Genomic DNA, 18,301 nt, shown 5'->3' with positions numbered 1-18,301 from the left:
AGAAAGAAGCTCTTTCTGGGCGTTTAACGCCAGATTTACAGCATTCTGGGTGTTCAGAAAAATGCCCAGTAACAAAGGACTTCCTGGCGTTCAACGCCAGAAAGAAGCAGCAGCTGGGCGTTGAACACCCAGGAGAGGCAGCATTTGGGCGTTGAACGCCCAAAACATGCAGCGTTTGGGTGTTCAAACGCCAGGATGGTGGGGAGGAGGTAAATTCATTTTTTCTTCATATTTTTTATTTTAATCTTAATTTTCATGCTTTAATTCATGATTTCTTGCATAAACATGTTAAGAACCCTGATTTCTAAAATCCCTAATTTCTAAAAACCCTACCTTAAAAATATCAAATGTATCTTAATCCATAAGCACAAACCCTCTTTTTCAAATTCAATCCAACTCTTTTTCAAAATTTCAAAACAAATCTAATTTTTTCAACTAATATCTTTTTCAAATCTCCACATTATCTTTTTCAAAATCTAGATTTATCTTTTTCAAAAATTTTTCATATCTTTTCAATTTTAAACTATATCCTCTCTTATCATATCTTCTATCTTATCTTTTCCAAATTAATCTTTTTATCATATCTTTTCAAAATTTTCGAACCCACCCCCCTCCCTTTATATATGGGTTCGGCCTCCACCCTCCTCCATCAACAATTGCACCTAGCTCTCCTTCTATCCCTCTCCTTTATTTTCTTTTGCTTGAGGACAAGCAAACCTCTAAGTTTGGTGTGTTTATCCGTGATCACTAAGAGCATGGCTCCTAAGGGAAAACAACCCACTTCAAGAGGCAAGAAAGAGAGCGTTCCAAAACCACTTTAGAATCAAGGGAAGTTCTTATCTAAAGAACATTCAGACCATTATTATAAAATAATGGGTCTAAGATCAGTGATCCCGGAAGTTAGATTCGATCTGAAAGAAGACGAATATCCGGAGATCCTGGAGCAAATCCGAATCAGGAACTGGGAGATCCTAGCCAATCCTGAAACGAAAGTGGGAAGGAATATGGTCCAGGAGTTCTACACTAATATGTGGCATACAGACAGGCAAAGACTATCTGGATCTGATATCTATGACTATCGAACCATGGTCAGAGGAAAGATTATTCATACCCACCCTGACAAGATCAGAGAGATCTTAAAGCTACCTCAGCTGAAAGATGATCCAGACTCCTTCAATAGGAGAATGATGAGAACAAACAAGAGCCTGGATAAGATTCTAGAGGACATATGCATCCCTGGAGCCAGGTGGACCACCAGCACGAAGGGTGTTCCTAATCAACTCAAAAGAGAAGATCTCAAACCAGTAGCCAGAGGCTGGCTGGACTTCATTGGGTATTCCCTGCTGCCCACTAGCAACCGTTCTGAAGTCACTGTTAAAAGAGCGGTGATGATCCATTGCATCATGATGGGAAAAGAAGTGGAAGTTCATCAACTGATTTCAACTGAATTCTACAAAATTGCTAACAAAAATTCTAAAGAGGCCAGGTTGGCTTACCCAAGCTTGATTTCTCTGCTCTACAAGGACGCTGGAGTAAGGATGGGAATAACTGAGTATATCTCAATTGAGAAACCAATCACCAAAGCATCAATGGAAAAACAACAAGCACAGGATGACCCCATCAAGAAGAAAACACAGGAATTTCTCCCAGAAATCCCTCAATCTGAATATTGGGAGTATCTTGAAACATCAGTTACCAAGATGCAAGAAGCTATGGAACAAATAATAAAGGAACAGAAGGAACAAAGTCAAATTCTTTGCTATTTGATTAAAGAACAGGAAGAGCAAGGGCGTGACTTGAGGGAATTAAAGCGCCAGAAGTTATCTCTTGAAGGACCAAGCACCCCACAGATCCGAGGAACATCCACTTCCCAGAACAAAGGTTGTTAAATTCCAATTTCTGCTTTAACTCTGTGATAGTTGTCGTTATAGGAGTTTACCTTAGGAGTCATATAGTAGTAATTAGTGTCTATTTTGATTTTATCTCCAATTAAGTTATAGTCTATTTTTCTCATCATCAGCAAACATGAATAAAATAGCAGATCCTTTGAATAAGAGGCAATAAAATTTGAGTTTTAATAAGAAAAATTCTAATTAGTAGCATGTGGTGGCAATGCTTTCTGTCTTCTGAATGAATGCTTGAACAGTGCATATATCTTTTGAATTTGTTGTTTAAGACTGTTAAATATGTTAGCTCTTGAAAGAATGATGAACATGAGACATGTTATTGATAATCTGAAAAATCATAAAAATGATTCTTAAAGCAAGAAAAAGCAGCAAAGAACAAAGCTTGCAGAAAAAAAATAGAAAGAAAAAGAAAAACAAGCAGAAAAAGCCAAAAGCTCTTAAAACCAAAAGGCAAGGGTAAATAAAAAGGATCCCAAGGCTTTGAGCATCAGTGGATAGGAGGGCCTAAAGGAATAAAATCCTGGCCTAAGCGGCTAAACCAGGCTGTCCCTAGCCATGTGCTTGTGGCGTGAAGGTGTCAAGTGAAAACTTGAGACTGAGCAGTTAAAGTCAAGGTCCAAAGCAAAAAGAAGAGTGTGCTTAAGAACCCTGGACACCTCTAATTGGGGACTTTAGCAAAGCTGAGTCACAATCTAAAAGGGTTCACCCAATTATGTGTCTGTGGCATTTATGTATCCGGTGGTAATACTGAAAAACAAAGTGCTTAGGGCCACGGCCAAGACTCATAAAGTAGCTGTGTTCAAGAATCATCATACTGAAATAGGAGAATCAATAACACTATCTGAATTCTAAGTTCCTATAGATGCCAATCACTCTAAGCTTCAATGGATAAAGTGAGATGCCAAAACTGTTCGGAAGCAAAAAGCTACTAGTCCCGCTCATCTAATTAGAATCTAAGCTTCACTCAAAAACTCTGAGATATTATTGCTTCTTGACTTATTAGTCTTCTATTTTATTTGTCTAGTTGCTTGAGGACAAGCAACAGTTCAAGTTTGGTGTTGTGATGAGCGGATATTTTATACGCTTTTTGGGGTTAATTTCATATAGATTTTAGTATATTTTAGTTAGTTCTTAGTTTATTCTCATTAGTTTCTAGGAAAATTTCATATTTCTGGACTTTACTATGAGTTTGTGTGTTTTTCTGTAATTTCAGGTATTTTCTGGCTGAAATTGAGGGAGCTGAGCAAAAATCTGATTCAGGCTGAAAAAGGACTGCTGATGCTGTTGGATTCTGACCTCTCGGTACTCAAAATAGAATTTCTGGAGCTACAGAGGTCCAAATGGCGTGCTTCCAATTGCGTTGGAAAGTAGACATCCAGGGCTTTCCAGAAATATATAATAGTCTATACTTTGCTCAAGGATAGATGACGTAAACTGGCGTTCAACGCCAGTTCTATGCTGCTATCTGGCGTCCAGCGCCAGAAACAAGTTACAAAGTGGAGTTCAACGCCAGAAACAGGTTACAACCTGGCGTTGAATGCCCAAAACAGCCCAGGCACGTGAGAAGCTTTAGTCTCAGCCCCAGCACACACCAAGTGGGCCCCAGAAGTGGATTTCTGCACTATCTGTCATAGTCTACTTATTTTCTGTAAACCTAGGTTACCAGTTTAGTATTTAAACAACTTTTAGAGATTTATTTTACATCTCATGACATTTTAGATCTGAACTTTGTACCTTTTGATGGCATGAGTCTCTAAACTCCATTGTTGGGGGTGAGGAGCTCTGCTGTGCCTCGATAAATTAATGCAAGTATCTCTGTTTTCCATTCAAACATGCGTGTTCCTATCTAAGATATCCATTCGCGCCTAATTATGGAGAAGGTGATGACCCATGACATTCATCACCTTCCTCAATCCATGAACATGTGTCTGACAATCACCTCCGTTCTACATCAGATTGAATGAATATCTCTTAGATTCCTTAATCAGAATCTCCGTGGTATAAGCTAGAATCCATTGGCATCATCCTTGAGAATCCGGAAAGTCTAAACCTTGTCTGTGGTATTCCTAGTTGGATTCTGGGATTGGATGACTATGACGAGCTTCGAACTTGCGAGTGCTGGGCATAGTGACAGACGCAAAAGGATAACGAATCCTATTCCGGTATGATCAAGAACCTACAGATGATTAGCTGTGCGGTGACAGCGCACCTGGACCATTTTCACTGAAAGGAAGGATGGTAGCCATTGACAACGGTGATCCTCCAACATACAGCTTGCCATAGGAGGGACGTGCATGCGTGAAGAAGAAGATAGGGAGAAAGCAGAGATTCAAAGGACGAAGCATCTCCAAAACTCCAACATATTCTCCATTACTGCACAACAAGTATTTAATTCGCACTCCTTTATTTTCTACAATTTGAACTGATAAACATAATTGACTTTCTGACTAAGATTTACAAGATAACCATAGATTGCTTCAAACCAACAATCTCCATGGGATTTGACCCTTACTCACGTAAGGTATTACTTGGACAACCCAGTGCACTTGCTGGTCATGTGTGCGAAATTGTAAGAGAGTAACAATTTTGTGCACCATTGATCCATCAAATTACAACAGAGCTCCCTAACCCAATGAAAGGGGTTTAGTTGTTCATAGCTCTGGAAAATGAAAACAAAGATGGAGAATACATTATGAAACTAGAAGTGCAGAGAAAGTAAAATATAGAGAGTAGTTCTATGCCAAGAGGCTCCCTATAATTTCCAACTCCCTTTTCAATTCAAAGCTACTCCTATATATACTACTCTTCTGATCTTCTAGTTGGCTCTTCAAGTCTTGGGTATGGGCCTTTGGATCTTGAGTTTGAAGCAGTTATCTTCTTCATTGGGATTGGCTTTACTTGCAGAGAGAAAGTGTGAAGTGGGCAGAGACTTTAGCTCAGGACGTTAGTGGTGTTAACGTTTAAGTGGAGATGTGGGTTCGAGAACGTTAGTGACAATCACCTTTTTTACTAACGTTCCTCACCAAAGTAAGAGCCACGTTAACTCCAACGTTAGTGGCACATACGTTGCTACTAACGTTGCCTCTTTGTCCTTCGCACACGTTATTGGGACTCACCTTTCCCAGTAACGTTGAGAAGTCTCCCCCTTCCTTATGTTAGAGTCCACGTTAACTTAGTTAACGTGGCTCTTTTAACATAGGCTTGCCAACCTTCGAGAACGTTAGTGACACTTACCATTGTCACTAACGTTCCAATGTGCCCCTATTTCTCACGTTAGAGTTCACGTTAACTAGGTTAACGTGGCTTCTAACGTGGCCATGCTAGCCATCCCCAACGTTAGTGACAAAGTTGAGTGTCACTAACGTTGGCTCATCATTCCCTTATCCACGTTAGCTTCCACGTTAACTAAGTTAACGTGGGAGTTAACGTGGCTCATAGTGGCTTGTGTGGGCTCATTCCAACGTTAGTGACAATGTTGGGTGTCACTAACGTTGGCGATCACCTCCCTTCTTCACATTAACTTCCACGTTAACTAAGTTAACGTGGCTTATTGGGGCTTGTATAGGTTCCTTCCAATGTTAGTGACAATGTTTGGTGTCACTAACGTTGTCGACCACCTTGTTTCTTCACGTTAGCTTCCACGTTAACTAGGTTAACGTGGGAGTTAACGTGGCTTATTGTGACTTGGCCAACGTTAGTGATAAAGTTGAATGTCACTAACGTTGGCTTCCCCTTTACTTCTTAACGTTAGAGGCCACGTTAACTAAGTTAACGTGGCAACTAATGTGGCCACTTATAAGCTTTGTCCAACGTTAGTGATAATGTTAAGTGTCACTAACGTTGGCTCCATTTCCTTTCTTCCACGTTAGAGTTCACATTAACTTAGTTAACGTGACTCTTAACGTGGGCAATGATGGCTTCGAGAGCGTTATTGGCAATTACTTTTCTCATTAACTTTGCAAGTTACTCCCATTCTACGTTAGTGTTAACGTTAGTGTAACTAACGTATCCACTAATGTGGTTCTTCTTTACTTCCTTTGTCCCGAAATCAAGCAATAAAGTGCATCAAAGTTCTAATCCAAGTCATGGGAAATGCAACATCCAATTTGTCATTAAATTCATGCAAAATCCTCATGAAATCATGTAAAGAGCACAATGTATGTTTGAATCAAGATGTAAGTGAATATCTACCCAAAACTAGCTTATTTCCTAAGGAAATGCATGAAACTACCCTAAAAACAGTAAAGAAAAGGTCAGTAAAACTGGCCAAAATGCCCTGGCATCAATGCGCGAGGCTGCACTCACGCCAATAGCACAAATCAGGTCACGCGTACGCGTCACTTGAAACTAGCGCCAACCACACGAACGCATGCTCCACGCGTCTGCGTCGCATGCGACACACAGTTTAACTAGACCTGCGCCAGAATTCCTATCTTTTCTTCCATAATCCTAATTTTTTTTCTTTTCCTTTCTTAATTCTTTCTTCCTCCTTCTTTCTTCTTTATTCCTTTTCACTTTTTACCTTCTCCCTCCTTCTTTATCATCATCATCAAGGTTCTTTTTTTTCTTCTTACCTCTTTATTTTTCATTATTATTTTTATACATGTTTTCTTCTTCTTTTTCTTTTTACTTTTATTATCTATGTTTTTTTTCCTTTCTTTTTCTTTTTTCTTTTTGCATCCTTTTAATTGGTGTTAAAAATTTATTTGGGTGATTATTTTCTTTTATAATTGCTTGTGGATTATTAAGAAATTGTTTGACAATTAATATTACTTTTTAAGGGTTGTTTGCATGTTCAAATCTAATACTTTCAATAACATATTTACCATGCATGCTAAGTGTTTGTGAAAAAGCCCGTATGGCATTGTGCATTTTTAAATTATTCTATTCTTCTACTCTAATGCCTATTTTTTCACAAAACCCCTTTTTATATATTATTCATTGGATATAATTGTCAATACAAACAGATTGTTAGTTTGAAACACTTGATAATCAAATTGGGCATTTAATGCTTGATCTATGCTACTCATGCCTTTGCCAGCATGCCAATAAACATCTTGCATTTACTTGCCATAACATGCACTTGCTATATTTCCATTGATGAACTTTTCACATGTAGTCGCGACCATGTGTTAACGACATCCTTCTTTACCGTGCATTGATTATCACTTGTACCATCCTCTTCCTTGCTCTAACCCTTAGCTTTAAAAGTTACTTTTTTTTTCTTTTCAGGATGGCCACTAAGAAAGGTAAAGAGAAAGCTACTCCCAAACCACCAGCAAGGAAAGGAACAAAAAGAGCACTAGCTGCGGAGCCATCTTCAACAGTAGTAAAGCCCTCGCCAAAGCGAGTCAAGAGGATCATCAAGGTCGATGAAAAAGAGAAAGCCTTTCCAACAAAGGACACTGTGCAGTTCACTAACCGCTACTGTGAGCAGATGTTTCCCACCCTGGCTGAGCGGAACTATAATAATGAGTACCTTCTCATCCCCCGACCAACATTGTTGAATTTGTTGAGCCCCGAATTGAACGAAGACAATGGGATTCCTACGGAGACAGCCACGGCAGGTCAATCTTTCATGGGTAGTTGAATTCTACTCAAACTTTCACATGCCAACCCTGCAGACTGTCTATGTCGTCAGAAGCAAGTCCCCATAACTGAAGAGGCCATTCAGCAAGCTTTAGATCTTCCCCCTGCCCTAGAAAGATTGGACGCATTCCAAGAAGCCTCCTTCAAGCGCCAGACATACCAATTTGACTAGGACGCCGTTCTCAGAGTTATAGCACAACCTGGCAGCAAATAGATCTATGGATACCATCGATCCTGACCTAAGGGAATATTGGCTTCAGCACTCACCTTGGAGGCTCGAGTATGGGCACAGATTATGTCCCATTACGTTTTTTCGAGCACTCACAAGTCCTCCTTCACTGCAGATATGGCGTTTCTACTCTGGTGTATCCTTACAGACCAGCCTCTCAACTTACCAAGACACATCCGGAATGCTATGGAACACATACAAATTGCGGGTAACCTACCTTTTCCCGCCTTGGTTTTAGATCTAGTCTCAGTAGCTGGAGTCTCCTACAAAGCTGGGGACACCAAGGCCATGATTCCACGGGATGATCAGTACGTCCCTAACAGGAAGTTCATCAGACCTCCAACAGCAACTATCAACCGGACCACAGAACCAGCGGAAGATATCCCTTCTCCTTCCACATCACAAGAACCTTCATCAAACCAACTGCTCCATCAGATACTTGAGAGGTTGGACCGGCTTGACCGGCAAGAAAAGTGAAGAGAGCGCCGTAACAAGTGCCAATTTACATACCTCAAGGAGCTGCTTGTTGGTAACCATAAACCACCCACCTGAAGAAGACCCAGACACCCCGGACTCCACTTCATTTACCAGCACAGGGAGCCATGACGGTCCCGATTGTTGAGATGCTACTACCAACCCCCCTCTGTTCCTGACTGATGGCACCGAGGACAGTGCCAAGCTTTAAGTATGGGGAGGTCGGTCAATACCTTACTTTCGGAGGTAATTTCTCTTTCTTAACATCAATAAATTAGTTATTTTTCTTTTGTTAGGATAGGATAGATTGCATAATAATAGGTATTTGCATGCATGTTCTATTTGGTTGAAAAATAATATGTTTCTTTTCAAGACTCTATTTTGAAAATCTTACTAATTTAAATCAAAACTTTTGAGTTGAAAAAAAATTTGTTTGAAGACTGTAAATTGGAACATGGTAAGTTGAAAAAAATTATGTCACCCTTGTTAGCCACTTTGAGCCTTTCTATCCCATTTGTTCTATATTTTACCACATCACTAGCCTTAAGCGGAAAAACAAATTAAAAACCCCAAATTGAATCTTTGGTTAGCTTAAGATAGAGATTGTGTGTCAATTAAGTGTGGAAAAACTATAGAAACATGGGTTAATAAGGGAATATGTTATATTTTTACAATTGATAAAATATTGGGAATTTGGGTACCTACTCATGTAAGACCAGAAAAATAAAAAATCCATGTGCATTGATAATTTATGTTTATTTCTCTATTAAAAAATCCAAAAAAATATTCAATAAATAAGTAAATAAATAAGGGGACAAAATTACCCCAATGCAATGTTAAGTTAATGAAAAGATCAATGCATATGTGATACAAATTAGAAGAAAAGTTGATGCATGAGTATGTAATGCAAAAGTGAGAATTTTTGGTAGCTAGGCATGAATTTAAAAGTATATAGTGTATGTATAGGTAAGAGCTTAGGTTAATCAAGGATTCAATTTATAGCTCACTTAGCCATATATATACCCTCACCCTTACCTTGGCCCTATTACAACCTTGAAAAGACCTCATGATGTTTGCATTGGTACATTAAATACTTGTTGATTGGTTAGGTGAAGAACAAAGTTTTGAAAGCATGACTAGAGAAGAGTAGAGTGATTACCCTATACACTTGAGTGATTAGAGTGCACATATATTATCAGTAAGGGTTCAATGCTTAATTCTATGTTCCCTGCTTTCATGAGCTGTCTTCTTATAAGTTTACTTGTTTTTACTGTATGATTTTAATTAGTGATATTTGATTTATATTTGTCTTGAAGAACTTATTTACTTTTAACCAAGTAGGCAAAATCATTCTAGCATATAGTTGCATTCATAGGTTGCATTGCATTGCATGAGTCTTATCTTCCCTTATTTAGTCTTTTAATCTCCTTGAGCTAAGCATGAGGACATGCTAATGTTTAAGTGTGGGGAGGTTGATAAACCACTATTTTATAGTTTATCTTGTGTTTAATTGAATGATTTTATCAAGCTTCTACCCACTTATTCATATGATTTACAAGATTTTACAATTCCTTCCTAGTGTTATTCTATGGTTGAAAACTTGCTTCCTAGAGATCTTTAATTTGTATATTTTAATTCTTCTTTATACCATTCGATGCCATGATCCGTGTGTTAACTGTTTCAGGCTTTATAGGGCAGGAATGGCTTAGAGAATGGAGAGGAAGCTTACAAAAATGGAAGGAACACAAGAAACCAAGGATCTAGCAAGCACCGATGCGCATGCATGGCTCACGCGAGCGCGCGATATGGAGAAATTTGCAGCGACACGTGCGCATGCCTGACGCGTATGCGTGGATTGGAGTTCTGCAAGATGACGCGCACGCGTATACGTGACACGCCAAAACGACCAGCGACGAGCACGCGTGACTGACGCGTACACATGACATGTGCGATCTGCAGATTTAACAGAAAACGCTGGGGGCGATTTCGGGCCGAGTTTTGACCCAGTTTCCGGCCCAGAAACTCATAATAGAGCCAGGAAACCTGCAGAGACTCAAAAGAGATTCTCATTAGCATAGTTTTAGGTTTTTAGATCTGAATCTAGAGAGAAAATTACTCTTCCTCTAGGTTTTCTTTACATTCATAATTTATTAGTTTTATGCTTTTACTTTTGGATATTGAAGAGTCATCACCTCCGTTGAAGATACTATTCTAGTTTGTTTCCTTACTCTTTTATTTATTCCATATTCTTAATTCTTGTTTAGAGTTACAATTGGATTATTTTCATGGATTGTTAATGAAAAAGATTACTTTTATTTTTAATTAAATTGCAGTTATTGTCTATCATGTCTTTCTTTTATTCCCTTTTTAATTCTATGCAAGTAATTTTCATGTCAATGGAGTAGATTCCCAACATGACATGGGGGTTGATTAAGAGGAGACACTTGAGTTGGAATGCTCAAGTGATTAGTTAAATTGAAAGTTGTTGGCTAATTCTGTATTTACTAACGGTAGACCTTCCCAAGGGAGAGGACTAGGATTTGCGAATAAGATTTAGCTCAATCACTTGACTTTCCTTTATTTAGTAAGGGTTAACTAAGTGAAAATAACAACCTCTTTATACTACACTTGAGAAAATTCCAACAAAGATAGAACTTCCAATTAATCATTCCCCCAGTCAAGGCCTTTTTAATTAGAATATATATTTCTCTTTTAAATTACAATTATTTATTTTCTGTCATTCAACTCTCAAAAATCTCAGAAAACTCCTGATTAATAACTTAGCACCCCTTCTAGCAACTCGTTGGGAGACGACTTGGGACTCATACTCCCAGTATTTTTATTCTAAATTTTTGTGACAACCTTTCTAAATTGATGAGGCGGATTTTCGCTGGTTAAGGGCTATACTTGCAACGCTGTTCTTATATTATAATCTCTTAATTGGTCTAATCTCTGCCACGCATCAGTTGGGTTATGGTTTCGCTTATCAAGGTAGGGGCCTTTTTCAGAAAACTATACTTTATAAATTAGAATTGTTATATATAGATACTGATGTTAGAAATGTATCTTTAGTGATTGTACACATCTTATGTATTGTTGGTTGTCTTGGTTGGATATGAATGTTTATTTGACTGGATTATTGTTGGTTTTGCTAAATGGACGGTCTCGAAGTTGTTTCTTTAAAGTTTTGAAAAATGAGTTTGAATCTATTTTATTGAAATATGAGAATGATATGAATTTTTAGAATTTGTCTAATTTTAAACTATTTTGGTTTTGAACCTGTGGAAAGAGTTGAGGAATGGTTTGGTTAGGACTCGAAAAGGGTGGCCAAGTCGAAGTTTTAGGGGAGATGCTGCCGATATTTTATGAAATTTAAGATTTTGTTTTAAAATGTGATTTAGAAAAGGAATGAATTTGAGAGGTTCTATTATTTGGTCCTTGATTTATTAAGAAATAGGTGTTTCGAGTTTAATCTGTTTAAGGAAAGTTTATGTTTTAGGATTGATTTAAATATGAAAGGACCTACATTTTTGAACTTTGATTAAAGGAGTACTCTTGAAGGAGTTTTAGTGGATTTTAAAAGAAATTGAACTTTGATTAATTAAGTTCGTTTTGCTTTTAAACTATTCTTTAAATTTTGATTTAGCAAGATTAACCAATTCCGGGCCTTTGGGAAGGTTACAGATTTAAGAATGAAATAGAACTGGTTTGGAACTTAGTGTTTTAAACATGCTTTGATTTTGGTTTTAAATCTCTATTTTAATTGTTTTCAATAATTTTGGTTTTAGAATTGGTTTCATTTTCACTATTATTTTACATGCTTTGGTTTTTGCTTTAAGTCTCTATTTCAATTTACTTCAAATTAAGTAACTATGATTTCGAGGATTTAAGAACTTAAGAAATGAGGTAGGTTATTCTTCCCTAGAGTCTTAAGTCTTTTCAAAGAGAATTCCCATTTGATATGATTTTTAAGAAAAAGTGGATTATGAACTTGGAATAATTTGAGAAATGAGGATTTTAAAATTAAGACTGAGATGGATTGATTTTGGTTTCCAAGTAAAGAGATTTGAGAAAAAAGTGACTTATGGCTTGAATGATGATTGATTTGATATGAATTGTTAATGAAGTGCAGAAATGATGATGAATAAATGAATATGTGGCTTTTGCACTTCTTTTATCTGAGACACGAGTTTCCCTGGGTAACGTACCGTGGCTTGCCACCATGTGTTCCAGGTCGAGACTTGATACTCTGTTGACCCTACGACGTAAGATGTGACTGGGCACTCTAAATTCCTGAGAAGGTTGGCCCCCATTGAGCATTTTATAAATATGAGAAAAAGCTATGCATAGACTCTTGGGGATGCACGTCGGGGGACAGTCCAGGGTTTAGCAGCCGGACTTGTCGGGTTGGCTTGATAACCGACAGATGAGACTTATCAGCCATAGGGCAAGCATTTATCATTTGCATCTATGTGACATTGTTTGGGTTTGCATATTGTACTTGGTTTGCCTACGTGAATAATTATGTTTAATTGCTAATTGCTCTACTTAATGTAACTCCTTGAGTGTGCTTGAACATTCCTACTTGTGTTTGTGATTGAAAATTGGTTGGATTGGCTATTGTTTGAATTGTGTAGGCCTAGGACCGTGGTTGGTTATGAGATGGGCCGAAGGCCATGTTTGGTTTGTGTTTCTAGTTTAGAAAAGTATGAAAAACTAAACTGATTCAGCATAGACTTAATGAACCTATTCTTGGAACAGGTTGCTCATTCATGCTGTTAGGAAAAATCTTTTGAAAGGCTTTTGAATTTTGAAGAAATAAATAGTTTCCTCTTTCAGAAAAGATTTTAGATATTTAATGGTAAATCTTTCGGTTTTAAAAGGATGCATGAGACAGTTATTAATTACTATGCTTTAAAAAGAGTTTTATCTTCACATATCCTATTATAGTAATTCTCTAACCTCATAGTGAGAACCTACGAGGACAATGTTCTCACTCCCCTATAGGTCCTTTCTTTTTCAAGTTATGGGCGATGAAGTTCAGAAGAACTTATTTATTTTCCTTTTTTGTTTTAACAATATTATGTTGTATTAGTTACTTTTTCCCTCGCCTTTATCTTTACAAGTTTTTATAAGAGGGATAGGATTCTGATTATGTAATGCTTGTAAAATTAATAAGATGTATACATACATATATATATATATATATATATATATATATACATATATATATATATATATATACATATATATATATATATATCCTCTGTAAGTATTGAGTTTTGTATGGATGTATGTTATTTCTTAAAAAGTCTTTCGAGCGGTAATACGATTTAAGTTTTAAACAGGATCATATTTTAGTATTAAATATTATAAGAATCGTCGTAATACTCGAATTATCAGAGTGGCGCAGCCGGAAGCGTGACATTCTGATAGTTAGGGTGTTACACCGGTAATGGCAAATGTTCATCCTCATGAGCCTTTAAAGTTGTATATTGCAGCATCCATGAATACGATCGAATGTATGTTGCTGAAGATGATGAAAATGGACATGAACGGGTCATTTATTATCTTAGTCGGTATTAACTGACATAGAAACAAGCTATTCGCCCATCGAAAAGTTGCGTTTGTATCTTTATTATGCTTGCACAAAATTAAAGTGTTATATGGGTGCAAAACTGGCGAAGGTAATCGCACAGACTAACTTAGTTAAATATATGTTAACTTATCCTATGCTAAGAGGTCGATTAGGAAAATGGATGTTAGCTTTAACAAAGTTCGATTTATAATATGTTCCAACAAAGGCTATGAAAGGTCAGGTTATTGCAGATTTTCTAGTAGACCATTCGAATAATCTGAATGACCAGGGGACAAACATAATCGATGTACACGTCGACTATTAGAAATTATATTTCGATGGTTTGAAACATAAAGATGGTGCTGGAGTAGGGATTTTAATTATTTCATCAGAAGGGGTTCCATTGAAATTTTTGTTGAGTTAAAATATCCTTGTTCGAATAATGTGGCAGAATATGACGCTTTAATATTAGGCCTTGAAATTTTAATTAGAAAAGGGGCTTTGGAGATTCAAATCCTTGGGGATTCTCAGTTAGTTTTGAAACAGTTATCAAAAGAGTTCAAATGTAATAATGAGAAGTTGCAGAAGTATTTAGCAACAACATGGGAATTGTTAACATCTTTTCGAAAAGTTTCATTAGTTCATATTTCAAGGATTCAAAATGAAATTTCTAATGAGTTGGCCCAAATTTCATCAAGGTACAAAGTATTCCCGAAAACATTGGGAAAATTGGCGAGGGTTCGTCAGATTTTAGTACTAGTTGATGGGAGAGAAGTGTTGGCTTTAGATGAATGCGAGGATGATGATTGGAGAAAATTAGTTGCTAAATATTTAAAAGTTCCTAATGTTCGAGTCGACAAGAAAATACGGTTAAAAGCAATGAATTTTGAGTTGTTGGTTGATGAATTATATAAGAAAGGTCTCGATGGAAGTCTTTCTAGGTGTTTAAGTCAGTCAGATAAAAATATTGCTTTGGAAAAGTTTATAGAGGTATATGTGGTGCCCGTCAGGCTGGGATGAAAATGACATGGATACTACGACGAAATCAGGTCTATTGGCCTTCTATGATTAAAGATTGCATTGATTATGCAAAAGCATGTCAAAAATATCAATGCCATGGAGTGGTAGAACAGATCCCAACATCCGAATTGCATTCGATTATTAAACCTTGGCCTTTTCGAGGATGGGCTCTAGATTTGATGAATAAAAATTGTATCTCAGGATAAAAATGACCCTTTTTTAATCATTCGTCTATAATCTAAATAGAGCCGCTTTTGAATCCACATCAATCGTCAAACTCTATTTTTTTTTTGGAATCATTTAAAGATAGATAATATTAATATATTAATATATATAATAATATTATATATTAATAATATAAGAAAAAAATTCAATTCAAAATTGATAAAATTCATTTTTTTTAAAAAACAAACTATCGAATCGAATATGAATCTTATTCATACAATATCGAAGGAATTTGCGGTTTTTTACTTCCCTTTTAGATTTGGAAATTGTCCATTTTCAAAAAACCAAGAAGTAAAAAGGATGGGTTATTATGTATCGATTGAATCAAAAACTATTCACAATTCCAGAATTGAATCAATTCAATTACATACTGGATCCAAATAAAACTTGGTTCGAAACAATAAACGCAATGTGCGGCTTGAAAGACATAATTATATTAGCTGTGGATTCTTCTATCCACTATTTTTTCGAGTATATGGAAATGGGAGTGCTCTTGGCTCGACATCATTTGTTTTGTTCCACTGGAACTGGGTGTTTGGGGAACAGGAGAGGGGTTGATGATCTAAATAATACACGATGGATAGAAGTTACCAAGGAACCGTGCATTGCACTGAATAGGGAGCCGCCGAATACACCAGCTACGCCTAACATATGAAATGGATGCATAAGAATATTGTGTTCAGCCTGAAATACAATCATAAAATTGAAGGTACCAGAAATTCCTAAAGGCATACCATCCGAAAAGCTTCCTTGACCAATTGGATAGATCAAGAAAACAGCAGTAGCCGCTGCAACAGGAGCTGAATATGCAACAGCAATCCAAGGGCGCATACCCAGACGAAAACTAAGTTCCCACTCACGACCCATGTAACAAGCTACACCAAGTAAGAAGTGTAGAACAATTAGTTCATAAGGACCGCCATTGTATAACCATTCATCAACAGATGCCGCTTCCCATATCGGGTAAAAGTGCAAACCTATAGCCGCCGAAGTAGGAATGATGGCACTCGAAATAATATTGTTTCCCTCTTGTATCATCAAACCATCACCCATTAATACAACACCAACATTATTTGATTCTAAATTTAAAACAATCATATGGTACCCTCCTCAAATTCCACTAACTCCCCCGCCATTACTTCATCAAGACCATAAATACGAGCAATATCGTTACCTACTTGAAGTACAGTACCATTATTTCACTAATTTCATCTGCATGAATGGTTACTATGAGTATTTCTTAATTTAATTCTAGAAGAGAAAAATGATGCATGTACTCTAAATTTACTAAAGAAGAAGGACTAATGCGTTATTTTATATCTTTCATTTCTCCAAACATGCCAATATTAGCACTGATGGTACGTAAATGTAACTCGTTGTTCAAGCAACTATTCAGCGTTCCCAGAGCTCCTTGTAAGGCTTGTTGGAAAATCCGTTGTCGGACTTGATTAATCGTTCTTTGTTGTTCAAAACGAATAGTTTCATTTTTGTAATTTTCTAATTGTTCCAAAGTCGTATAAATTGACTTAATTAAATTCAATTTTTCTCGTTCTATTTCAGAATAATCATTCACTCGAAACTGATCTGCTTCCGTTTCAACTTCCCTTAAACGGGCCCGGACTTTTTCTAGCTGTTCAAGAGCTCCTTCCCGCAGTTCTTCTGAATTTCAAATAGTCTTCAAGATTCTCTGTTTTCGATTATCTAATAAATCACTTAATGAAAGTAGATTCTCTTTCCATTCATTTGAAAACGTCTATGATCTCTTCCCAAACCAAACATGAATCTTTCAATTCATTTGGCTCTCACACTCAATTACTTATAGGACAATTCTTCCTATCTTTTTTAATGAGCCTATCCTCTCTTATTTTTATTTGTATTCAAATATTTATTTGAAAGATATTGAAATTGATAACTAACACAAGACCGGAATTTTTGGAGGACTCTTCTGATCAAACAAATATTTGTCAGCAAAGCTGTTTTTTTTTCTTCAAATCCAAAGGATTCTTATTATTTTATACGTAGGTCATCGATTTCGCATTGTATAAATTGTATAAAAAAAGACTATTCCATATTTTCAAAATAAATTTCTTATTATTAAAATATTCTTTTATTCTATCTATTTCATTTCGATATATGTTCTATAACTATTATATAACTATATATCTATATAGTTAGACTTATATTTAGTTATACTTATATACTAATCTATACTTATATATAATACGCATTGGAACTGCTATGTAGGCTGTTTGTTTACCGAGGGTTCGAATCCCTCTCTCTCCATTAATTCATCAATCTGCAATATCTCAAATGCCAACGGATACCATTATTCCAACTTTAATTGCTATGAATTTTTAATTCCAATTTTTTTGGTAATATAAAAAGCAAAATACTGGAAAAAGTGGACAGGGAATGTAAATCGTCCTATATCCATGTAGATGATACCTGAATGAGCTAAAATTCTCGTATCAAAACTCTTATTTTTTTAGTTAGTATTAAGAAACAAATTGGTAGTAAACCTCGAACCTGGCATGGAACTTTGAGTCAAGTATTATGGGCTTATCGAAATTCACCAAGAGGATCAACTGGTACTTCCCTTTATTAATAGTATATGGTCATGATGTAGTTTTGCCACCAGAGATTAATCTCAATACATTAAGAATCTTGAAACAAGATGAGTTTTCAGTCGATGATTATTGGAATGCAATGTATGATGAATTGAATGATTTGGATTCAGAACGTATGTTGGCACTTGAAAATATGATTCGACAAAAAGAAAGTGTTGCTCGAAATTATAATCGTCGAATAAAAGAGAAGTGTTTCAATATGGGTGAATTGGTTTTAAAATTTGTATTGCCAATGGAAAAGAAGTCAAGATTTCTTGGCAAATGGTCCCATACTTGGGAAGCACCTTTCCAAGTGATTGATTTGTATTCTAGAAATGCATATCGAATTAAAGATATCGATTCTGGAAACATGGTTAAATCGATAAATGGGAAATACTTGAAACAATATTGATGTATGCAGGATCAAGATTAGGAATATAAATAAATCTATAAGAGCACATGGAAAGTCATTATACATGGAAAATGTTCTAAGTAAGTGGAATGAGGGGTGCCAGAAGTTCAGCTAGTTCGGAATAAAGTTGAACCCTCTCACTGTCCAAAGCAAAAAGTGCTTTGATTTTCTCATATTCTTCATTTTGAGCCTTGTCAAGTTGCTTGTCGAATTCTTTTTGTATGCCTTCTATAATGGAAAATTTTGTGAAGATTGCTTGTT

General features: G+C 36.4%; 2 protein-coding genes across 2 annotated transcripts; both read left to right on the top strand.

Annotated features, from left to right (window-relative positions):
• The first annotated feature begins 13,954 nt into the window (after positions 1–13,954).
• On the top strand, positions 13,955–14,797 carry LOC140178660 (uncharacterized). The gene is made up of 2 exons (XM_072215872.1): positions 13,955–14,018; positions 14,229–14,797. The coding sequence occupies exons 1-2, from the start codon at positions 13,955–13,957 to the stop codon at positions 14,795–14,797; spliced, it is 633 nt and encodes a 210-aa protein (XP_072071973.1).
• Positions 14,798–17,575: 2,778 nt separating this feature from the next.
• On the top strand, positions 17,576–18,040 carry LOC112742894 (uncharacterized). The gene has a single exon (XM_025792137.1). It carries the CDS (start codon positions 17,576–17,578, stop codon positions 18,038–18,040), a length of 465 nt encoding a protein of 154 aa, XP_025647922.1.
• Positions 18,041–18,301: the final 261 nt, after the last annotated feature.

This window comes from Arachis hypogaea, chromosome 14 (genome assembly GCF_003086295.3).
Source record: "Arachis hypogaea cultivar Tifrunner chromosome 14, arahy.Tifrunner.gnm2.J5K5, whole genome shotgun sequence".
Classification (NCBI taxonomy): Eukaryota; Viridiplantae; Streptophyta; class Magnoliopsida; order Fabales; family Fabaceae; genus Arachis; species Arachis hypogaea.
Note: the sequence above shows the minus strand (reverse complement) of the source record. Positions and strands in the feature narration are given on the sequence as shown.

What these genes read in the sequence shown, in the direction of transcription:
- LOC140178660 (XM_072215872.1), top strand. Translation starts at nt 13,955, where the DNA reads ATGGATGTTAGCTTTAACAAAGTTCGATTTATAATATGTTCCAACAAA. An exon ending in CAAAGGCTATGAAAGGTCAG is followed by an intron (nt 14,019 to 14,228) that starts GTTATTGCAGAT and finishes ATAATGTGGCAG; the next exon opens with AATATGACGCTTTAATATTA.
- LOC112742894 (XM_025792137.1), top strand. Translation starts at nt 17,576, where the DNA reads ATGGGCTTATCGAAATTCACCAAGAGGATCAACTGGTACTTCCCTTTA.